The following is a 22,624-nucleotide window of genomic DNA, read 5'->3' as shown; positions in this document are numbered from 1 at the left end:
CTGATGCCGCTGACCGCCCCGACAAGTGTCTTCCTCATTCTCCGGCCACATGTAGTATAAAAATATTCATCCTGACATTTCCTCAATACCACCTGAGAGACGTTTCCTGACTGATTCATCCCACGCACCGAGATCCAACAATAACACAGTAGAGCCTTGCACTGTATATCGATTGAAATTGTCCCCTTTGATGAGATAAGACAGACTTATTATAATATCGTTACCTAAGCCGCCTTCGACTCGAAGCTCTAAATCCAATCTTCCTTTACCTAGTGTTTTCGAAGAGAGGATAACAATTTGCACGCGCAAGCGTGGCATGTATGCCATGGCATTTCTGGGGTTCTTTAGCCTTTTAGCTGCGCCATATATTTTATTGGACATTTGGTCCTCCTTGCATCTCTTTGGGGGTGCAATCTAGAAACTACCTCCCACTCTCGCCTCCGAGTACTACCAGACTGTCGTACCTTTCATCTTCGATTCGGTCCAAGGTCTCCTCCAACAACGGCCGAAATTGTACCCCACAAATGGGCATTTCATAGTCGCCGGGAGCATCGCGCCGGCAACTCTTGTGTACCATGCCAAACATACTCCCGGTCCACCCAAAAAGCCGACCTGCTTTGCTTTTGACGCGAATGCCTATTTACTTTAAACTCAGATCTCTATCATCTCTTATGTCTCCGTGCAAGAATAGGTTGGAGATATTCTAACCTGTACATATATACAGAAAAATATCAGTAGGCATCTATGATGGTTTCGGCCGTTCAAACTTGCATCTCTACCAGACAAGTCGACCCCTCAACATCATCTACTTCCACGGTCAATCCGCCACCCTGACCGCCCTCGGCACATTTGACTCTTAGATATCAGTCCTCCAAGGCCACGTCCCGCTTCATCCAGACTACCACCTCATCTATGACAAAGACCAACACACTTTTGACCTCTGCAAGTTAGTAAAAGAGAGAACCTATACGGTGCCCCCTATTTATCTGACCAGCACCCCCCCTCAATATAGAATTTAACTTAATTACAAAGTATAATTATTAAAGGTTAAAAGGTATATAATACTCTAAATGATAGTTGAAAAATGTTAAAAGATAATTAAAAGACGTTAAAAGATAGTGAAAAGAGCTTAAAAGATGGTTTAAGGACTTTAAAAGATAGTTAAAGGCTATTAAAATCAATATAAATGCCCTTAAAGATAAATTAAACGCTTATTATTGTTTTTAAGGCTTTTCACTATATTATAGGATAGGCAAGTCAATAGGTAGGGTGGGGGATGCTGATAAGATAAATAAGGGGCTCCGTAATGGTTTTCTCTAGTAAAAAAAGCTGGGAATTGACGGGAATCAACGCCGGTTTTGAGTTCTTATCATGCGATTACTATACCTCTTAACTCCAACAGCTCTTTATCACTAATATTACCGTACCCGGCAACATGGAACAGGATAATCCAAAAAACCTCCCACGCGATCCCAACCGCAAACCACCCAACGGTTTCAGCAACATATTCTCAGAGCAGGGGTCATACGAGTGGCTCCGCAGCACATCGTGGCATTACGGTCGAGTTGAAGAGGGGGGGGGGAGGTGTTTAGCAGAAACCCGACTCCACCTCGACATCTACCGCATAATCTCCTTTTGCAACCCAGAACTCACCAGTTTTGCCAAATCGCACCACGCCGGGAAGCTTGTCGGCAACAACTACAGCCTTATCAACGGATGGGGATTAAAAAAAGGACACCAACTTTCGATATACAACCAGATAATATAAACCAATACACTCATAGTTACAAACCATTACATCTTCGACCTGGAAAGAACAGCCTATATTCAGGTACAAACCAGCAAGCTATATTCACCACCACCCTCTCCCAACACAGCACCCGAGCCCGTGAGATTGGCGCAGTGTTTCGAGGAGTGGAAATCAGAACCAAAGCGATCATTACCGAAATCCACGAACTTACACGTACAATCCTAGCCCGTATCTCGAGTACCACATAATCTCCGATTCATCAGAGAGGTCCCCAACGCCAAAGAGCAGACTATAACCCGGTGTTCAACAGTATACCTATACAGCAGGCATGGACTTAACAACCTTCGGCCGGCCAGAGGTCCTTCTATATCACTCCCTCAGCGTCATCACGGAAAGGCTTTGCACATGGGAATGGGACCTCGTTGGTTTGACTGAGAAACATACAACAAACTACTGGGGTGATCAGGCTCGGCTCAACGATCAGGAAGTAGCACGATACAGACAGCTCAGCAAAGACACTCTGTCATGGATTGGGTGGGATCTGTGGGCAAAGTGTGACAGACAGTGCAAGTTTGATGTAAGATTCAATATTTTTACTAACAGGTTTACCTCCAAGAAGCATGCTGACTTAGTGTTTCTCTCTCAAAACAGGAGATCTGTGCAATCCCGACCCGGCCGGTTGTCTGTGCTCCGGGTTTGCCACAGGGCGGAATTTACTCTGCCCATCCGCCAAAGCTTTCAGAAGACGAGATGCTCGACTTCTGGAGCCCAAAATGTATCAATTGAGCAGACTTTGATCGCGGGGACGGACGTGGAAGGGACCCAATCCATCAGTTTCCTGATGTCCCGCCGTACTAGGTCTGAGGCACGTGCTGGTTATTGTTTGGGCTATAACACATGTAACAGCAGCGTGGAAATATTGCCAACATACGTCACAGACTACTCAAAACATTCCATCCTAGGAGGGCAAATGACATCCATTCAAATTCACATTCATCGCATTTCTTCCCATCATACTGACAGACACACACACACAAAGTTCGGAGCAGGCCCCAACGGCGTCATTGTCATTCCATGGCCAGCAGAGTGCTGCCAGTTGATTCGTAACAGTAAAGCAGAATCTTGTTCGCCCATGAAGACAAAAGATGACCAAATTCCATAACCATTGCCGCCAATGCCATTTGCCAGAAACGCCGTATTGCTCCGACTCTTTTCCCTTTTTTGATTCTCCCACGGGTATAAACTCCAGGTCGTTTGTCGTCTGCTTTTTCTTTTCGGAAAAAAGACGCTTAGACCTTGAAGCCACGAGATCTTCTGCGACCACGGGCACGCTCGAACTTGCGGCCCTTGGAAGCGACGTAGGGCTTCTGTAATGGGGGTTAGTGCTGCCTTTATTCAAAGGTTTTCCGAGAGAAAAACGCACCTTGTGCTTGTGGGGACCGAAGCCGAAGTGCTTGAAGGCCTCACGGGAGTTCTTGGGGCCGCGGAGGAGGAGGGTGTTGGCACCGGTGGGCTTCTCCAGAGCCAGCTGGTCAAGGGTAATGGCCTGGCCGCCGGCAGCAGTGATGCGGGCACGGGCGGTGGCGGTGAAGCGGAGAGCGGCAATGGTGGTCTTGGGGACGGTCAAGAGACGGTTGTCGTCAGTGACGGTACCAACAACAACGATAGTCTTCTTGTCGTTGCCGTTCTTAAGGTTGGCCGCAATGCGCGAGAGGGAGACGGGGGGGCGGTTGATGCGGGACATGAACAGGCGGCGGAGGACGACCTTGTTGAAGGGGGCATCAGTGCGGCCTGTCGGTGGTTGGTGTTTCTGATTAGCGATCCCATCCCATTTCCGTGGAGGGAGGGGTGAAGAACTTACGAGCCAAGAAGCGGTAGAGCTTCACCAAGAGCTTGAGGTAGACATTGTCGCTCTTGGGGGCCTTGCGGTGCGTGGACCGCTCGTGGTGCTTGCGGAGATCGATACCTATTCGCAGACTGCCAGTCAGCCTCTTTGGTTCCAGTATGCTCTGAAAGTGGCTTGCTTCGACCGGCTGGTTCGTGACACCGAGGGCTCCTCAATCAATCGACAGCGCCGTGTTTGCTAGCAGGCTGTTCCTCTTCCAAGAAAATCGCAAGGAGGGCAGCGCGGAGCGACAACAAGTCGGCTGTGATGATATCGACAGAGGCCTCTCTCGACGCACACCGGGAGCGCAAAAACGGAGTTTTGCTGCCGAATGGTTCGCAGACAAGATAGACAGTATTTCAGACTCTCTCGTCCACTTGCATACGAAGGCTGGAAGATCGGAATGTCGTCGGTTACGTACCCATCTTGACGGTGACTCGTGGATTGGCGACAAAATCCGGGTCGATGGGAGGTTCGTTGGGCGATGGAGAGTTTTGAAGGGAAGCGGGAGCTGCCAAAATTTCGAGGTGATTTTTGCGTGCCCACAGTGGGTCAGGATTTGTGTGCGCGGGCGGTGGGAGAGGGCAACTAATTCCATTGGCGGGATCGAGGCTGGGCACAGGGTGGGCCAGTGGTCAGTGCTCTCGGGTCAAGGCCCACTTTATTCTTCACCTTGCTTGCTCCCCGCCATCCAGGATCATCAACTTTCATTCACTTGGCCTTTGGCCCTGCTAGAGAGATGCTGTGCCATTAAACATAAATCCCCTAGATTGTAACCTTATGCTTATTCCTCGCTGTCTATCCGACCACCCATGCTTTTTATGTTTCCCAAGACAACCGTCGCCTCCTATGATACTGAGGTGTACATCACAAGAAACCCACCACCGTATGCATAAACCGGAAAAATACCGCGTGGATCACCGTATCACTCTCCCTGTATCTACCATCCTCCCCTCTGCCCTGTCCCAACCATTTCACTACGGGCCAAATCACAATGAACAAGCACGCCATGATTCCCCACGGAGAACCTCTATCAGGAACGGAGCTGGTTGTTTGTGGTATCGTAGGATTCGTATTAAACCGCTGCCTTCCTCTCAACAGACGGTGGATGTATGTAGGTGTATAAGTAGGTAAAGGTATGTGCGTCGTGACCAGCCCGTCCTCCTCCAGCAGATGGTGTCGTAGACCCTTTCAATATGTCGAGCCCATCAAACCCCCGCCTTCAAGGGCATCCTGGGCGCCGACTTTGGCGATAGATCACCTCAGCAATGGCTCCTCTTCCGGCTTCAGGCTGACAAAAAAGTCACGGCAAATCTCGAAACTGAGCCAGCTGGACGCCATACTCGGGGCAACCTTGAGGAGATTTGGAACGATCCCCTTGTAGAGGCCTCTCAGACCTTCCTCGGTAACAATGACGCGAACGGCGTCTGTGATGGACTTGTACTGGTAGCCCATCCCGGACATGGTGTTGATTTGGAAGCGGCGCCGCAATACATCGCTGGCTGTGGTCAGTTTTCGTCTTCAACCTTAACACATACACGCTTGCCACTCAAACTTACAATGGGTATGTGCATGTCTGCGCAACGGCGCCAGAGATCGCACCAGCGGCCAGTTTCCTAACATGGCTGGGGTTCTGCTCGCCTTCCAGTGTCAAGTATTGCCGGACATATTCATAGACCATGAAGTTCAGACCGACCTGCCAAAATGGTTAGCATTCACACTTCGTCCCCTTTTCAGCTTCCAACGGAAAAAACCACATACGTATGGCGCAACACCAGCCACCGTCGGAACGATACCCCTGTACAAGGCAGGAAATCCACCCTCAGTCTTGTACATAACCGCCATGGTCTGCCACATGCCCGGAAGCTTTTTTGGTCTTTCCCCCAGCTCGGCAAAGGACGCGGACTGAATCGAGAGTCTTGTTCGCACGATGTCGAGCGGGTAGGTAACAGTAACAGAGGTAATACCAGCAATGCCACCGCACGTCAGGCGGGACAGGGGCGTCAGGCTGTCGTCGGGATGTCTCTCGAAGAACCTCTGCAATACACCATCCGGTCAGCAACCGAGCTCCCACAAGCAGCAAGACCCTCCACGAAATGCAAACATACCCTCTTATAGAAATTATAGCTCCCAAACTGGACGGCCGAGTAGGGCACGATGCGGATGCAGTTCGTGCCATTGCCTCTCATAAACCCGCGCCAGCCCTCCTCCTTCCACATCTTTATCAACGCTTTGCCCACACTGAGCTTGTATGCGTCCCTCCCCGCGCTCTGGACCTGGAACAGAATCTTGAGGCGCTCGAGAGGTGACACCACCGTTCTCGACACAGCACCCGCCACTCCGCCAGCCATGAAAGCAGCCGTTACTGGTTGTGAGATGAACGAACGAACGTAGGTCGTCGGGCCGAGCTGATCTGGTGGTGGTGGCGCCATCGTAGCAACAGTTGTTGACCTGGTGGGGGTGTTGGTCTCGGTTTGTGTTTCTGCTCTCGCGTTTTGGGGTGTGTGAGACTGTTGCGCCGACATTTTGAAAGGAAAATCTCAACGGAGACAAGCTCCAGAGCAAAAAGGAAATCTCTATCCCGGTAGGTTGCTCTTAATGATGGTTGCCCCACAAAAGTCTATTGCGTGTGTGTGTGGTGAACCTTCTTCTTCGTCGTCGTCGTCGTCGCAAAAAGAGGCAGAAAGTGAATTCGTGAAGTGTTGCGTTTCCAGGAGGCTGTTCCTGCGTGCATTCCAGGTGTAGGACGGTGTCACAAAAGGGCAATCAATGTTCGCCAAAGAACTGCAATGTCCCCCCAATTGAAACAATCTCGTCGATATTCGGCCAGCAAGGAAAGGTAGGGGAAAAAGAAAACAAGCTAGGGTTCAGATGCGAGAGAGATAGACATGTCGAGGAGAACGGTCGCTCGTGCGGTTCCCTTGTCGCATAGGGGGGCGCCTTTGTTGGGCTGAGGCTGATAGGAATTCGGCGGCAACGGGTTAGCTTGTGGATTCGAGGTCGAGGGGTGCGTGCAGTGTGTGCAAGAGATGCGCTTTTGAAGTTGTGCATTTGTTCCTGGTCCCAGGAAAGGAGATGGAAGCTTTTAGAGGAAGGGACCGTGGCTCCCGGTGTGTGGAGACAGGCAGATTGGCAGTTGAGTGGCTTGCTGTGGTTGCTTGTTGCGCTCGGCATCGCACCCGGATGACGAAAATTTCAAACAGGGCAAAGCTGCCAAGACCTACGCTTTTGACTTCTTCAGCATCTTGATACCTATGCTCACATGTTTCACTGCTTGACACAGCTGAGCTGAGCACTGTCCGGTGACCATACTCCGTACACAGTCAGTCCTCTTCCACAGCCATCAAATAGGGCTGAGGGACAGGCATCATCAGCGCTGCGCAGATGGTCATCCTGAGACCTGTGCCCCTCCATCGGATCTCGATAGCCCTCTAACGACCCCAGTGCTACGGTGGGCGTTTACCGCCGGGTACCTTGTTGACCGCCTCCCCTCACTAGGTGACCCTTCCCGTCATAAGCCCGTCTGTCTATAGGACATGTGATGTCTCCTTTAGACAGATCGCCTAGTCTCAAATAGGAGCTGCTTTCAAACTATGTATCGTTTCAACGAAACCCCCTCCACTAGGAAAAACATCAAAACAGCTCTCTTGGTACCTGTCCGTTGGTAACCGTTGGCCCCAAGCATCAACGTTTGGTGATCTGATTGTCTGGAAATTGTAGCCAAACCCCCCACTTGCTTCTCCAATTAACGCAGGTCATTTGTGGTGCCAATGGTTATACCAATGGCGGCATTGCTGTCGGGTTGATACGGAGAACATCGGGGAATTCGGTAGACCCAGGCACAGATCTACTGCGTCCAGACATAAGATGATAGATATTACAGATAGTGTCAGGAACCCGCTGCAGGTTGCATTCCCTGACCCCGAGCTGAGTGTTATCTGCATTGCAATCATGAGGCGTTTTCAGTTTCAATTAGAGCGGTATTCTTAGCGAGGTTGTGTTGTTTGTCTTGTGATCAGGTGCTCATAAGGCGAAGTGTCTGGTGATCTGGTGAGGCTCTAGAGTGGCGGAGTTGAGTGTGTGCATTGCTAGGGGCTCAAGCATGATGTGAAATTGTGGGGGCTTATGCTGGACGGGGTATTCTGAACCAAGCAATTGTCCTGTTATTGTTACCACTACTACTACTATCTATTTACTTTTCCTCAAGCCCCCTCCTGAAACACATCGAGACAGAAAACAAAAATGACATGGCAAGGCAGACGTCTACCGAATCGTTCTTAGAATACCGTATCTGTTCGCTTCCCTGACTGGGAGTTTGTTTATATGATGGGCTTTCGGCCTCTGTCCCCGACTCGAAAACTAAAAGAAACACCGTTTTTGTCAAGGCAAGCACTTTGACGTGCTTGGCATCAGTTGTCCACCGAAAATGGCAAAGAAAAAGAAAGCGATGCAAATTAACAGTCTTACTGCCAGAACCCTAGAGGGTGGTAAGAGAGATAGTGACCGTCACATCAACTGCAATCCAGAATCGACGCCTTTATTCGGCAATATCGAGATCGTCGTGGGCGGCACGTTCAGGGCTGTCCAGGGCTGCTGAATTGTTAGATAAAGGGTTGCCATATAAAACCAACAACTAGACGTACCTTTTCTGTCATCACCGTTAGTGCCATTCTCGCGGCGGTCACGGTCTTCACGGTCGCGGTCTTCCTTGACATCACGATCCCGCTCACTACAAGGTTCCAGGTCAGCATACTAAACAGAACTTTTGACACAAGGATATGGGAGCTCACCGATCAGGGCTGCGAGAACGATCACGGGTGTCACGACGGTCGCGGTCGTAGTCCCTATCGCGATCACGCTCCCGACGGTCATCCTTTCTGGGGGAGTAGTCACGGGTGCTGCGTCTAGGACTGGGGGAGCGGCGGCGGGGAGAAGAACGGCGAGGGCGGCCATCACGCTCGTTGCGGTCGAATCTCCACGAAGCAGAGGGGGGAGTGCGAGCCCACTGTGAACCATATTAACCTCCTGTATTCTTGCCGACACATGGTAGGAGAACATACCTCAATCTTCAAGATGTCATCACGGCCAATGCGCTTGTTGTGCATATCATGATACGCGTCGTCCGCGTCACGGCGGTCCTCGTACTCGACGAAAGCGAAGCTGAGAAAGTGTTAGCAACAGACACGTCGTTCGAAGGAGGGAATCATACGTACAGTCTGCTGGAGGCAGAGCGAGGAGCCGGAATGTCACAACGGACAAGACGGCCATATCTACATGTTGATTCGTGTCAGCATTTGGTTACCACCAGCGGATTGTGAGACAAAAGCATCAAAGGAATTCGCTGGCTGCGCGCAATTCAAGCTCTGAGGATATCTGCGACCTAGCAGGAAGACTCGCCCAAAAATGACAAAGGAGAGAGATGTTCATATTGAAGTCATCGCCGACCGCTCGATCGAAGGGAGGAAGTACGAGGGCGCGGAGGTGCGAGAGCGAGAAGAGCGCGACTGAGGGCAGCGAGCATGCCGACGACGGGAGGTAGCTAGGTGGGTGGAAAGGGTACGCAGCGAGGGCGAAAGGGGGGAGGCTAGCCCGACGACGGAAGGCATTGCAGGAGGAGGAGGGCGGATAAAGGGGGACGAGGAACGAGGAACGAGGAACGATGACGATAGGGGGAGGGAGGTAGGTAGGATTCGAGGACCGAGCTCGAAGCTGGTGATCGAGCCATCGCCGCGTTCTGGTGGTGGTGGTTGGGTACTGAGTTGAGTTAGACGTACCGCTCGAATTCGTACGCGAGGTCGCGCGCGCGAGTTCCGTGGCTGAAACCGGTCACGTAGAGGGTAGTGCCGTTGCGAGACATGATGGCGGTTGATGGCAAGTCGGTGGGAGAGGGGAGACGCGATGGAAATAGCTGCCACACAGGTGGTGGTGCTGATGGTGTTATTGGGAGCGAGAAGGAGCCTGAGAAAAATTTAGACAGGTGGGTAACGGGACAGCGCAACGGCTGGCTAGCTTCAGCTCTCCCAGAGTATCAGTGATGTCGGGGTGGTCCGTGTGGTCTTGGAAAGATATCCAGTGACCGTCTTTTGAATGTCTGGTATGGGCACCTCTGACAGGTGAAGTTGCTCTGCTCTGGGGAGTTGATGAAGGTTGGTGTTTGGCGGTGACGAGATGTCGGAGAATGGCAACGTTGAAAGTGGAAAGGCAAGGCCCCCGATGCGGACTTGAAAGCTAGAAAGGGCCCACTACTTCCACGCTCCTGATTGGGTGGGGCACACTGTGATGCGGTGTCAGCCAAGCCTTTTTATTCACAACTTCCCTGCACCGACACTCAAAGCAGATCGAGTCGAGGACAGACATGGAGACATGGACAAAGGAACAACCGCAAACAACTCTCTCTACTAATGATTCCATTGCTGCTGACATAAACAAATTTACAGAATTAGATACAGACTACACAGCACACTCGGCCCAGTGAATATCCCCAGCCAGAATATCATATTCCCAAGCGTTGCTCTATTCTTGAGCCATCTGGTCCTACTCAACCTCACCAACTATACACACATCTCATCAGCACCAAGCCCATAATCCAAGTAAGGGGTAATGAACAGAAAAGACTCACCGGCAACTGGCACATCTGCAACACCAACAAGTACCCCCTCAACTTCTTAAAAATACACCACATCACCAGCTCATGCACACAAGCTGACAGCCCAAACGTAATCAGCGTCGCCGTATGCCTGTTGACCTTGAACGCCGAGATGGAGCTATGATAAACATGCCTTAGCAAGAAATTATGCACCGGCCTGTTCCAGTCCCTAGCAAACTGATCCCAGCTCACACAGTTCCACCACGCATCATAGAAGCTCCTGTCGGCAAAGTACGTGATCTCGGCCAAAAAGTTCAAGATGGTCTCCCAGATCAGATACCACACCAGCAGGTACTCCATCATGAACGGGAAGATCAGGTCCAGCAGCATCCAGGGAAACTGCTTGAACCGTTTGGCCAGGGGCATGTTCTGCGCCTTCATCTCCACAGTCTGCATCACGACCGGGTAGATAAAGGCCTGGGAGATCATGATCATGACAAAGATGATGCCGAAGCAGGCGACCAGTTTCTCGAGGGCGTAGTAGACGTTGATTTTGTTGGAGCGGGGGTATTCGAGTTCGTAGACCACCGTCGGGAAGACAATGTACTCGTAGTGGTTCCAGACGGTGAGGTTATTTGGGTATGCCCTCGACGGATCTGTTGCCTTGCCCTTGAGCTCCTCAGTAAGAGCCTCGATTTCACTTTTGAGCATGTTGACTTCCTTGAGCATATCAGTTTCTTCCCCTTCCCCATGCCGTCTTAGAGTTGTTGTTGTTGCGGTGTTATCCGCCTTCTCAACAGAGCTGGCAACTCCCTCAGTTATCACCCCCTTTTCCAACCTCTCCACCCTCCCCTTCAACCCCTCCCTCCTCTTCCACAACCCAGACAAATACCCATTATAAAACCCAAAACTATGCATCTTCATCACCATCACAACCCCATGCATAACAAAAAAAACCGTATGCGTCCACGGCCACCCCCTCCAAAGAGTAAAACCCACCACCCCAGCCATAAACCCCGTCTGCCAAACATGCTGAACCACCCACCCGGACCCATCCCAATTCACCCCCCCCCTCAACACCAACCCCCGTTGTATAACCAACCCAACCCCAGTCAACCCACACATCACCCCGTCCGCCAGACCCAACACCACTACCTCCTTCCCAGGAGCAAACATCGTCGACAGAATCTCATGCGTCCCAAGCACATTGCCATATTCCCTCCAGTTATCCGCCCCAATCTTGACCACGAACAAAAAAACAGACATCCAAAACAGGGTGTAAAATCCGAAGAACGGGGACGAGGTGGCGAGGGGATTGTGCCGGTCAAATGTTGTCAACGAGGGAGTGAAGATCGGGGTGGTGAATTGTTTGTGGTGGTGAAGGTGATGGTGTTTCCTCTTATTTTGCTCTGATTTGACAACAGGGGTAGTAGACTTAGGTGTGAGGGGTGGCGTCGATGGTGTTGGTTGAGAAAACGACGATGGTGGTGTCGACGGCTGGTAGTCACCGCGACAAGACTGCGCAGCAACTGTCTTCTGCCTCGAAAGCGATAAATCCGTCCCAAACTCCTCCTCACTCGTAGTAGTCGAGCTCTCAATCGACGATATCCCCGGCCGAGCCGCCTCCGACCCCGAGTTACGGCCATAATGAAAGCCGTTGAATGCCACCGTCGAATCCATCGCACCGTTATCCTCACCGTTGGCTAGCACTGCCATTGCAATCTGATAATCAGCAAACTTGATTTCTTAAAAAGTCACCTGCTGCGCATACAACGCATCCAAAAACTCCCCCCAAATCCCCCGAAACTCATTCCAGAAATAAATGATGTGAGAATGATGAGGCGACGTGATCAACAGGGCGATGCCCACCATGACATGGTAGAGTTGCATCTGAGATTTGATCTGCTCTGCTTGCGCAAGCAAGAAAAAAAAGGCCTGCATGTATATGTATATATCAGCTTATAAGGCAAGGCAGCCGCCAGCCCGGAATACGTCGTGTGGCAACCCGACATATAAGCACATTTCTACATCCTTCGGTTCGTATTATATAAACACCTCTCGTGGTCTGTATGATGCGATGCAACAACACATTTCATTCTATTTCTGTCTTGTGTTCCTATACCTATTGTTTCACGGATTCACCGGTGCCAAAAACATGCAACAGTCCGCCCCGGATCGGGCGGAACCATGTGAGCGTGGCTAAGAGACATTGTCTCAAAGGCAAAAGAGGGAAAAGAGACGGATACGGAGGTGGAGGAATGCCCAACGCCCGGGTGGCGTGGGGCCGGGCCCAGGTGTAACGTCCGCCGTCGGAATGCCGGCAACAGGTCAAAGAGCACATAGCAACCAACAAGGGTTAGGGTGCTGCTCCCTTCACTCCCTCAACCTCGACCTTCGTCCCACATCGGAACCAGGGATGTGGTATCCTCGATTGAGACATTTCTCGAAGAGTTCTTTGTGAGATCAGAATTGTTTCCATTGCCCTTTTCATACCATTCATGAGCAAAACAGCAAACACCCCGCAGGCAATGTTAGAAGAGCATGTATCTAAACGTTTTCTACCCATTCCGACTGCACACAACGCCTTTTCCTACGCTGACCCAAGCACCAACCCAACACCTCAAAAGGTAAGCTATTGAGCAGATGGAGCAGCCTCCGTAGCTTCCGCAGGCGCATCACCGTTTGTCCTCACTGGCAACGCCTTCTCCTCAGGCTTGCCACCGCCGGGGTAGCGTGTCCCCTTGTTCTTGACCTTCTTCTCCTTCTTAGGTGGAGGAGGGTAGGCCTTCTCGGCAATCTCCTGCCACTCCTTGTTGTTCTTGAACGCCTCCTGGATAGGTGCCAAAAGAGCGTTCAAGTCTCTTGTGATCGCAGGCTTGATCAATTGTGGCGTCAACTGTCACCAAATGTTAGCACCCGCCCCCCCATTCCTATCTCACTCATCACAGCGGAAAACACTCACGATATCATTCTTGTAATCCTCCCTAATCTTCTCAATATCCTCATAAACCAACGTCTCCAACCCATCCCTCTCCCTCTCCACCTTGAACTCCTTCTTCCCCCTCAACCCGCTTGCCGGCAGCAGCACATACTCAATAAAAGCCAACAACCCATTATCCTCCGTCACCTGCGGCGCCGCATGCGCCTTCTTGATCTTCTTAGCCACCGTCTCTGGCGAGTCCAACAAGTCAATCTTGCTATCCGGATCACTCGAGCTCATCTTCCCCCCATGCAAACCAGGCACCATCGGGTTCATCAAATGCGCCCTCTCCTTGTAACCCAACTTGGGCAACCACTCCTTCGCAGCAATAAACAACTTTCTCTGATCGACCCCACCAAACTGCGCATCCACATCAAGATACTGCTCATCCAGCACCTGCAAAATCGGGTACAGCAGCCCACTCAGCGGCGCGTTATCCGTCTGCTTGACAATCTCCGCGCCCGCCTTTTTCGCGTCATGCTCCGAAATGATCGAGGCCATCTTGTACACATCCATGACGTACTCGGCCGACTTTTGGTACGACGACCCGAGCACAATCTTGAGCTTCTCGGTCGAGACGCCGACGGCGCCGAGGAGGGTGGAGATGGTGTAGCGGTAAAACTCGGCGCGGTGCATTACCAGCTCGAGGGGGGCCTTGAGGTTGTCGAGGAAGCCGTGGATGTCGGCGAGGAGGACCGTCAGCTCGCAGCCGGCGGCGAGGAACTGGGCCATCTTGATGGCGGGGACGAGGTAGCCGCAGTGAGGGCGGCCCGTGGTTGCCGTGCCTGATTTTGGTTTCTTTCTGTCAATAACCCATCTTGTTCCCCCTATACTATGCAAGTGAAAGGTGAATACAAACCCCAGTAAATCTTGGGATGGCCCCCTTCATCAACAACCTTCTTGATGATCTCCTCATTGAGGAACTCGGCCAGGTTCTCCTTGATGAGAGCGAACCTCTGTTCCGCGTTGCTGTTGTCGGCCGCCATTGTCACTACTAGTTTTCTGTTCCTTCTTTCGTCCCGTCCCTGTCCTCGAGTATGCGCAGAAAGGACAAGAAAAGTCAATGGGTTGAAAAGGTGTCGAAGGGAAAGCGTGTTCCAGAGATCGAGAACCACCGTTGACTCAAGTTTTGGTGGGGCAAAAGAAGACAGTCTCGGCCGGTCGCGCATGCAATGTGCAGTGCCCCTCTCTTGTCGCGGGGTCCCTTGTTCCTTTTGCACTTTTGGGGGAGCAAGGGTTCAATCTGCCGCCCGTCACCGCTTATCGGGAGTGACTCCACCCAGAACTCCTGAATGACCCTCAACTCACTGCCTCAGCGTCTACGAAGGGGGGTACTCGGAACCAGAGTGGCTGTTGTTCTCACCAACAACCTCATCTATCCAGTCGTTATACCGTCGATACTCAGCTTTGGGTCATGCATGCAAAGTTAGCGCTTGACCCCTTCAGCTCCCCATCACCAGTGGCGCCGAACCAACTCATCATCTCAGACCCAACACTCAGACCCGTCCCCTCAACACATCGGATGAGACCAGGAACATTCCCCAATTCAAGGATTCAACTAGATAGAATTCAAGACGCCGCATAACTCGGCTACTCTGCAGAAAAAGTAAATAAAACCACACGCCCAAGCCATCAACAAAAAGTGCTACCTAAACAGAACAATTCGGGGCATGAAGAAAAGGAAAATGACTGAGAATCCGTAAAACAGACTTGTTTTCGTAGTCGCAACTTTTCCCAAGAACCTTGCCTGTCCCCGCCTCCCCACCTTTTGTCGAGTTCCAACTTATAACAAACGAAAAGATGCTCCATTCTACTGCATCTTTTCGTGAGTTGCCATCAGAGAACCTGTAGTTTTACCACATTAGCTTCTTCATCGTGTTCATCAGGAACCGAAACACATACCAATAAACGTCGTCACCAAACGGCTGCGAACCTGGCAAATATCCTCGGGCACCAGCCAAATCGTCGCCCCCATCTTTCTCGCAATACTGATACTGAGCTTGGCATTGAGATACGCCTCCTCGTCGTTCCGCCCAGGCGTGACAAGATCGTAGTCGACATAGCTGCTCTTCATACCATTCAGCACATCCAGCAAGAACACACCCGACCCAATGACAGAGTCCTTGAACGATCGGATGGTCCCTGTGCGACCGCCCTTGCGCACCATGTCGTTGGCCCACTGGACCATCTCTGAATCGGTGATCTCGAGCTTGCCCAACCGCTGCGCCAGGCCCTTCAGGGTAACAGTGATATCCTTGCGCATGAGCTGCCAGACCAGACCAAGCGTTAGAGTGCGCTGCCCGTCAGTGATATCCGCACCCTGGATGCCAACAAGCGAGAAGCCGTTTTGCTTGCCGAGCTCAATGGCGTAGTTGGTGTTTTCCACAGCCTTGAATCTCGACATCTCACCGCCGTGCGCGGGGAGCTTGTTGACGTGCCGCCAGTTGACCGAGCCATTGATAACCTTGTCGTAGGCCTGGAGAAGGATGGTGCCGTCGCGGAGGTCGTCAAAGAAGGACTGGACAGCGGGCTGCACATCCAAACTGTTGAGCCAGAGGGTGAAAACACGGGCCTCGCGCTCGCCTTCAGCATCAAAGTCCTCCACCTCGAGCTTCTCCGCCTCAGTGATTGGGTCAAGGCAGGGGTGGGTGTTGAACAGGTTGGCAACGAAGGCAAGATTGAGCTTGGGGTTACCGGCAACAAGCGAAGAAGGGCTCAAGAACTTGCGGCATCCAAGAAGGTCAGCGTTTTGGAGAACTTCCTCAGCGCGCTGGTGCAAATCCCGAGTTTGAAGAGGGGCCCGAGTGCAACCATACTCAGAGCCAATCTGGGCCAGCAACACCGTGTAGTTCTCGCCATTCTTGACATCCGACGAGAAATTGGTAACCCTGTTGGGCCAGTTAGCAGCCTTGAGGTGGTAGTTGAACCACCGGAGGAGGATCTGCTCAGGGGGCAGTCTGAGGAACTGCTCCAGAGTCTCGTCCTCGTCAAGCAGACGGTACAATTCGGGGTGGAGCTTGATGTCAATCTTGCCCAACAGACCCCGGCGAATAACCTGCCAAATCAGTCCCAGAATGAGATGCTCCCTGACCTCAGCGATATCCCCGGCACCAATGTTGACAACTGAGCAGCCTATGCCCTTTGCTGACTCAATGACGATGTTGTTGTTTTCCGTCATCTGGAAGGCGTTGAGCTTCTTGGCTCCCTTGGGCCGGTTCAGGACACGCTCATCGATCGTGTCTGGAACGCTGTCGTTGATGAGCTTGGCGAGCACCAAACCGTCCTTGCACTCGTCGAACATCTCGAACGTGTCGGTTGGGAAGGGGAGGCGGTTGCCAATGTCGGGATCGCCGGCGAGGACGGCATTGATGTGGCGCGTAAACTCGGTGCGTTCATCCTCGTTGATGGTGTGGGTAATGTTAGAGTTCGAACCTTGCACAAAGATCTTGCCCTGAGTTCCGCTGATGCTGCCCTTGGAAGAGTGGCCTCCTCCTGTTCTCTGGGAAATCACAGCAGCTGGCGAGGCGGCGGCAGCGGCGGAAAGCCTTTGCGAGTTGGAGGGAGCATCACGGAGCTTGGCAATAAGCTGTGGGAGAATATGGGTCAGCAACCTGGCGCAAGATGACATGGTGCTGAGTCGGCATTGCTACCCCCGAGCTAGTAGAGGACGAGTACATACACCAACATAATCCTCCAGTTCGACTCTTCTTGAGGAGTCGAGCTCAACCTCCTTTAGCGCTTGACGGACGACATCGTATGGCTTGCGCTCGCTGGTCTGAGTGGCCTTGATGGCGGTAGCCTCATCAATGTAACCCTTGTCGTCAACGTCGAGCTTACGGAAGGCGTCGGCTAACGAGAAGATCTCGGGCTGTTGGAATTGAGGGAATTTCCTAGGTAGCTACATGTCAACTTGTGGCAATCCCGGCAGCAAAACAATGCGCGCGTGTTTCTTTGTTGGGGGTAGACTGGTCGTACCTCTGGATCTTGAGGACGTTCATGGTGATGCGGGGGATTCGGAGAAGCGCGCAGAAGTACGCGGTAACTGTACTGGTGTGTCTCTAAGATAGCTTGATGATGCTTGTAGATGGTACTCAAGAAGAGGAGTAAGTAAAGCAAACGAAACTCGAGACGGCCGCGCGCCTTTAGCAAACAATGGAAGTTCCAGGTTTTATGTTTGGCCGGGGAAAGGGTCGTCGTAATCGTGTGATTTTTAGACGGTAGGCTTCAATGTCCAGGGCAGGTGGAGGAAATAGGGGAGCTTCCATGCTGCACTCCTTCCAAGGCTTGCGGGGGCGGGGGGTTCCCAGGCGGCCTGGCACTGATGTAATCGCCTGGGCAGAAACCAAGCCACAGAGGGATTGCGTAAGGTAACGGCCCAACCATATGCAAGGGCGGTGAGTTAGGGAGTGACCTTTTCAGGGTCATGATTCAGGGGTTATACTGCATAAGTCGTGTACCCCACGAACAGCAACACCAAAAAAATTGCTTTTTGCTTTCCTGTCTTGGCATCTCGAAATAACTTCATCTTCACTCACACACACTCCAGGCTTCAGCAAAACGTGAGGTGAGCATATCTTATCACATATCACTCTCACTCAGGTGATTACTCACGAATTAGACTTACATAATAATATCGTACTAACTACCTCACCTAGTACCTCGTCACCTCACCTCACCTTACCTACAACCCTCATATCTCCGCCTTTCACCTCAAACCACCCTCCCAAAATGTCCCTCTGCAAATCCTGCCACCAACCCTTAATCCTCCAATTCGAGTCCGACTCAGAAGACGAGTCCCTCGCCCCCCCTGCAGACCAACCCCCCATCCCCGACGACCTCCACCTCCCTTGCCAATGCCACTTCCACTGGCAATGCCTCCTCGACCTCTCCTCCACCGTCGCCCTCACCCTCAGCTGCCCCTCCTGCACCACCTACCTCCCCTCCAACCCCCCCACCGGTTCCGGTTCCGCCTCAGGCTCCTCCACCAACCCCTTCCTCCCCACCTCCCAAGCCGCCCAAATCCTCACAACCTACACCAACGAAGGCGGCGTCCAAGAAAACCTCAACATCCTCCCCCACCTAACCGAAGAAGCCTACCTCTCCGCCAACCCCCAGTTCCGCCCCGCCAAAGCCCTCCACACCCTCGCCAGCGAGGGGGACACGGCCGGCATTCTTGAGTTGTTGGCTGATGTCGACGCTGACGAGGACATCACCCTTTCTCTGCCTCAGCTCCTCTGCTGGCAGGACCCTTTGAACGAGTCCAAGACTGCGATGCACCTCGCTCTTGAGAACGAGCAGGAGGAGGTATTTTGGCTGCTTTTGTGGCTCGAGAGCGGGGTTCACACTTCTGTTTTTCCAGAGCAGGTGATGCAGAGTTGTGAGGGTGTGGGCCTGCCGAGACGGGGGACGGTTCCCCAGGAGGAGGATGTCAGGTTTATTAAGGATGGGAAGGGGAGGACGGCGGGGGATTTGTGCCGAGAGTTGGGGGGCGCATGGGGGAGTTATGCGGAGATGTTGGGGATGATTTGAGGGGATGGAGATGAAAGGATGGAGATGAAAGGATGGAGATGAAGGGGTGGATGGGCATAGCATATGATACCAACAATGGGATGGGATACATAAAAAGCGGCTGGCTGTTTAGAGATATCAAAAGCGTTGATAATACATACATCCCCTACAGTGAACATCGGATCTGTTCCTTCATGTCAAAAGCACCACCTCTCCTATGCCCAAACATCAAACAGTTTCTATCTCTCTGTAACAATAAGGGTATATCCATCCATCCATTCCTCTTCCCAATTTCCCCCGTCTCATCATACATACATTCATACCATCACACGCTATCATCACACCCTCGGCGTCCTCACCCTCTCCCCCTGCAACAGCTGCGAAAGGACAAAATGAGCCACATCCTCATCCGCCCAATAACTCATATGCGACGCAATCGTGTTCATCGGGTTAAAGTCAAGCACACTCCTACAATTCCACGTTAGCACCATCGTCATCTCCCCACCCTCATGCCAGTTCACTTACTCCTGAATACAATAATCCACCCTCCCATTCCTATTCAACCCCCTAATCTTCCCCTCCTCCCTCCTCATCCTCTGCGCCTTCCTCTCTTCCTCCAACCACCTCTCCTTCGTCAGCACATCCCCCCCATTCCCATCCCCCTTCTCCCCCCCACCACCATCCGCCCTCTCAACCCTACTCTTCTGAAACCGACTAAACAACGTCTCCAACTCCTCATCAATCAACGCCCCCCCATCCTTCCCTCCCCCCGTAACCGCCGCAATCGCCATCTGCCTCTCCGCCGTCTTCTCGCTCTTTTCCACATGATCCTCCATCTTACTGTTGCCCCCCCCCTCCGCCGCCCCAAGCTGCTTCTCCTTCCACGCACCACTACCCGGCGACCCAACCGGACTAAGACTCAACTCCCTCTCCCGATGATGCGAAGCATTGATATTATTCACATCCTCCTGCGTCAGCCCCAAGCTCCGATTCAGCAAGCTACTCGCGATCCCAGCAGAGAAACTGCTCCACAACCCCGTCACGCTCTGCCCAACCTTTGCCCCCAAGCCCGTCAGCCCTTGAGGGGCTACACTCCCAAAGATGGTCTTTTTTGTATATGGCAATGCCTGCGGCTTGAGAGTAGACATGACCTGGGATATCAACGGTTCAAGTCGGTACGCGATCGGATCCGACGGGTGGAAAATGTTGAACATCTGAGAGACTTTGGGAGAGGAGACACTGAACGGGTGGCCAGTAATAGGAGAGAGGTGTTGATCGCTAGCATACGAATACGCCGGTGCAGACAAAAAGGGATCCTCCATGTAATCCGGATTCAGCGGGCTCTCCGACGGGACAGCATTGGGCAGATTCCTAGCGGAAATTGTCCTCCCCTTGAGCATCTGGAACAACCCGATCGGTGACCCTAGACAATAAAAGTCCGCCACGTCAAAGTCGAAAGCCAGATCTCTGCTCTCCTTTGGTTCGAATCTATCTTCTGAAGAGGCAGCAGGCCAGATTCTCAAAGGGTTTCGCGGCAGCGAAGCGGCAGGTGCCCTTTTCTTTTGTCGGCAGAGAATGTCAAACATGATGGCTGAGCCGAGGGAATGCCCCACAATGTGGACTTTGCCCTTGAACTCTGGGTTGCGTTCCTTGAAGGTCCTGTAGATGTGGTTGGATTCCTTGACAACAATGTCGGCGATTTGCTCCCGGTAGGCGCTCTGGTAGAGAAGCACGTCGAGGGCGAGGTCAGAAATAAGGGAACGGGCGAAAGCGAGGCCTTCAATGGTGATATCCTCCAGAGACGGGTACTCGTCCTCCTCATCAAATGCCTCGGCGAGATCGTGTTCTCCTCTTCTTGGCTTGCGCTTGGGAAAGTCGAGACGGTGGCGCCAGACCACAGGCAGCACCTGAACTCGACAGTTACCTGGTCCGCTTTCCCCAATCTCAGAATTGAGTGCCCGTAAATCTGCGGATACAGAGTACACATTCTTGAGATTCTTGCGAAGAATATTCACATCGTGAACAAAGTTGATGCTGTCCATCCTGCGAGATAGCAACTGCCCGATGCCGTGTGTCACCAACACCAGATGCTCGATATCACGGCCTTGGTTCTCACCAGCGTTGGTATTGTAATCGCCCATCATCTCCTTCTCTTCGCGCACCCTGATAGCCTCGGCTTCAGCTTCTGGGTCCTCTGCCCGCTCCATCAAATTGGACAGTTGGCGAGATAAAGAGTTCCGAGGATTGTCGGGCTCCATGTCTGCACCCTCATCCAGACTGGGCCGCACGCTCGTGGGCGGTGCAGATCGCCTCTTGAGGGCCTTTGGGGTCTCATCGCCTTTCTCGTTGGATGTTGATTTTGATCCCGCTGGTGTCACTGGCCGCTTCTCATCCTTTTCCTTGACCTTCTTCGCCTCAGTGTACCCTCGCACTAGTTTCACACCACTCATGTATCCACCACCTGCAAACCTTTCGTACATTGTCGATGTAACCCACGACAACATCCCATCAGAGGACAACCACGCTGTATTAGAATCCTGATACGTTGCCACGCTGTTCATATAACTACCGAACAACCGATAGGTCTGCGGTTGATGTTGGGGTACACTGGCTGCAGTCTTTGCGCTGGTTTTGGCCTGGGATTCATCGACAATCTTCAAGTTCTCCGAGGAACCCTTGGGTGTTAGTCCCTTCGTTGACGGGTTCGAGGGTGCCTTCGGGTATTGCCATGGCTTGACCTTGAGATATCCCTCCTCAAGTTGAGCAGCCAGATTCTCCTCACAAGGTCGGAGCGTGGAGCCCTCTTGATAGAACCAACTTCCGCGCCGGACCTCGTACACGGGACCCTCCCAGTAAATGGGCGCAAGTTCGCGCTCTTCAATATCCACATCGAACAAGAAGTCTTCGTTTACGGGCACTCTTGTTTTGGATCCGCTACTGTCTGTGTCTTTTTCTCCCTCGCCAGACACAGCCCGTGGGCGCTTAGTCCCTATGCGAGCAAGCGCATTCCCGGTGAAAGCGTTCCGTTCCTCCTCGAGCTCCTGTAGTCTAGCCTGGTATGCGGCCTCCACGGCTCGCGAATCTCGGGGATCAAAGGCGACGTATTTCTTTGGCTGGGCAGGTTTGGCATCGGAAGCGGCCTTGGTGATCATAAACTTAGGCTTGCGTTTTGGCACCTAAAGCCAATGCTCAAAATTAATTTGAATCTTCCAACACTTTCCAAAGAAACACTCACGTCAACAGCATGGAACCACTGTATATTAGGCGGGGGACAGTCTGGTGGATATCGTTTGAAGCTTTGGCCATAAAAGGGATTCAATGTATGGTCGACGGTAGTGGAGGGGGCGAGGGCTGGCTGAGGATCTTTCGGCGTGGGAGTTGCACTGCGAGGTCCAGCCCAGGGATTGATCGAGTCGACGGCGGAAGCAAGATATGACTTCTCAACCTTCTTCTCGACAGCAGTATTTGGGGCCGGCGTGGAAGCCATAGCTCCGGGATGTCTGGGTGACCCAGGATTCGGTTCGGGAAAGCCGCTCGCAGTCTTCCAAATATATCGACGGTTTGAAAAGAAAGGGTAGCGTTGTAAGGATCGCCCAACAGCTCTCCTCGGCCGGATCAAGCGATGAGGCATGCAGCTTTTGATGCCAGTTGTTGATTCGCTTATCTTGCTCGAGACCAGGGAAGGACTTGGCACAGCAACTAGAGGCTGAAGGAATGCACAAAGGAAAGTTTCTAAACAACGGAAGAAGAATTTATTGTGTGGTTCTTCTGCTCAATATTTCTAGCACCTTTTCATCAAAGCCAGGAAAACAGGTCCAACACAAGAACGTGGTCTCTTGTTTCGGCCCACGCCCTGGACATCTCTCCGGCCAAAGCTCGTGACATCCGCAACGACCGGCAGCAGCAAATGATGAC

At 52.3% G+C, this 22,624-nt stretch overlaps 9 protein-coding genes across 9 annotated transcripts; 2 read left to right on the top strand and 7 right to left on the bottom strand.

The window, feature by feature from the left end:
- The first annotated feature begins 1,412 nt into the window (after positions 1–1,412).
- On the top strand, positions 1,413–2,700 carry QC763_0063460 (uncharacterized protein). Its single transcript, XM_062905887.1, has 2 exons — positions 1,413–2,327; positions 2,402–2,700. Exons 1-2 carry the CDS (start codon positions 2,079–2,081, stop codon positions 2,534–2,536), a joined length of 384 nt encoding a protein of 127 aa, XP_062765499.1. The 5' UTR covers positions 1,413–2,078; the 3' UTR covers positions 2,537–2,700.
- A 16-nt stretch (positions 2,701–2,716) lies between these two features.
- Positions 2,717–4,060, bottom strand: RPL18A (60S ribosomal protein L18A; the record flags this gene model as incomplete). The annotated part of the gene is made up of 4 exons (XM_062911868.1): positions 2,717–3,117; positions 3,174–3,541; positions 3,612–3,716; positions 4,057–4,060. 4 exons carry the CDS (start codon positions 4,058–4,060, stop codon positions 3,040–3,042), a joined length of 555 nt encoding a protein of 184 aa, XP_062765498.1. The 3' UTR covers positions 2,717–3,039.
- A 1,130-nt stretch (positions 4,061–5,190) lies between these two features.
- Positions 5,191–6,965, bottom strand: QC763_402380 (uncharacterized protein; the record flags this gene model as incomplete). The annotated part of the gene is made up of 3 exons (XM_062911867.1): positions 5,744–6,965; positions 5,397–5,672; positions 5,191–5,331 (listed from the first exon to the last, which is right to left on the bottom strand). Exons 1-3 carry the CDS (start codon positions 6,158–6,160, stop codon positions 5,191–5,193), a joined length of 834 nt encoding a protein of 277 aa, XP_062765497.1. The 5' UTR covers positions 6,161–6,965.
- A 799-nt stretch (positions 6,966–7,764) lies between these two features.
- QC763_402370 (uncharacterized protein) lies at positions 7,765–9,871 on the bottom strand. The gene is made up of 6 exons (XM_062911866.1): positions 9,410–9,871; positions 8,849–8,905; positions 8,696–8,795; positions 8,426–8,640; positions 8,279–8,364; positions 7,765–8,225 (listed from the first exon to the last, which is right to left on the bottom strand). Exons 1-6 carry the CDS (start codon positions 9,490–9,492, stop codon positions 8,173–8,175), a joined length of 594 nt encoding a protein of 197 aa, XP_062765496.1. The 5' UTR covers positions 9,493–9,871; the 3' UTR covers positions 7,765–8,172.
- A 132-nt stretch (positions 9,872–10,003) lies between these two features.
- Positions 10,004–11,937, bottom strand: ARE2_2 (Sterol O-acyltransferase 2 (Sterol-ester synthase 2); the record flags this gene model as incomplete). Its single annotated transcript, XM_062911865.1, has 2 exons — positions 10,004–10,186; positions 10,255–11,937. 2 exons carry the CDS (start codon positions 11,935–11,937, stop codon positions 10,067–10,069), a joined length of 1,803 nt encoding a protein of 600 aa, XP_062765495.1. The 3' UTR covers positions 10,004–10,066.
- Positions 11,938–12,853: 916 nt separating this feature from the next.
- On the bottom strand, positions 12,854–14,370 carry TYS1 (Tyrosine--tRNA ligase cytoplasmic; the record flags this gene model as incomplete). The annotated part of the gene is made up of 3 exons (XM_062911864.1): positions 12,854–13,117; positions 13,184–13,986; positions 14,061–14,370. 3 exons carry the CDS (start codon positions 14,368–14,370, stop codon positions 12,854–12,856), a joined length of 1,377 nt encoding a protein of 458 aa, XP_062765494.1.
- A 641-nt stretch (positions 14,371–15,011) lies between these two features.
- fim1 (fimbrin) lies at positions 15,012–17,478 on the bottom strand (the record flags this gene model as incomplete). Its single annotated transcript, XM_062911863.1, has 4 exons — positions 17,177–17,478; positions 16,881–17,091; positions 15,104–16,787; positions 15,012–15,046 (listed from the first exon to the last, which is right to left on the bottom strand). The coding sequence occupies exons 1-4, from the start codon at positions 17,197–17,199 to the stop codon at positions 15,012–15,014; spliced, it is 1,953 nt and encodes a 650-aa protein (XP_062765493.1). The 5' UTR covers positions 17,200–17,478.
- Positions 17,479–17,522: 44 nt separating this feature from the next.
- On the top strand, positions 17,523–18,730 carry QC763_402330 (uncharacterized protein; the record flags this gene model as incomplete). Its single annotated transcript, XM_062911862.1, has 4 exons — positions 17,523–17,524; positions 17,591–17,649; positions 17,749–17,800; positions 17,857–18,730. Coding segments are annotated over 4 exons (987 nt in total).
- Positions 18,731–18,814: 84 nt separating this feature from the next.
- QC763_402320 (uncharacterized protein) lies at positions 18,815–22,574 on the bottom strand. The gene is made up of 3 exons (XM_062911861.1): positions 21,945–22,574; positions 19,235–21,885; positions 18,815–19,177 (listed from the first exon to the last, which is right to left on the bottom strand). Exons 1-3 carry the CDS (start codon positions 22,338–22,340, stop codon positions 19,048–19,050), a joined length of 3,177 nt encoding a protein of 1,058 aa, XP_062765491.1. The 5' UTR covers positions 22,341–22,574; the 3' UTR covers positions 18,815–19,047.
- Between the last annotated feature and the right edge of the window lie 50 nt (positions 22,575–22,624).

The sequence above is a fragment of the Podospora pseudopauciseta genome, chromosome 4 (genome assembly GCF_035222475.1).
Source record: "Podospora pseudopauciseta strain CBS 411.78 chromosome 4, whole genome shotgun sequence".
Lineage (NCBI taxonomy): Eukaryota > Fungi > Ascomycota > Sordariomycetes > Sordariales > Podosporaceae > Podospora > Podospora pseudopauciseta.
The sequence above is the reverse complement of the archived record's forward strand: the minus strand, read 5'-3'. Positions and strand labels throughout refer to the sequence as shown.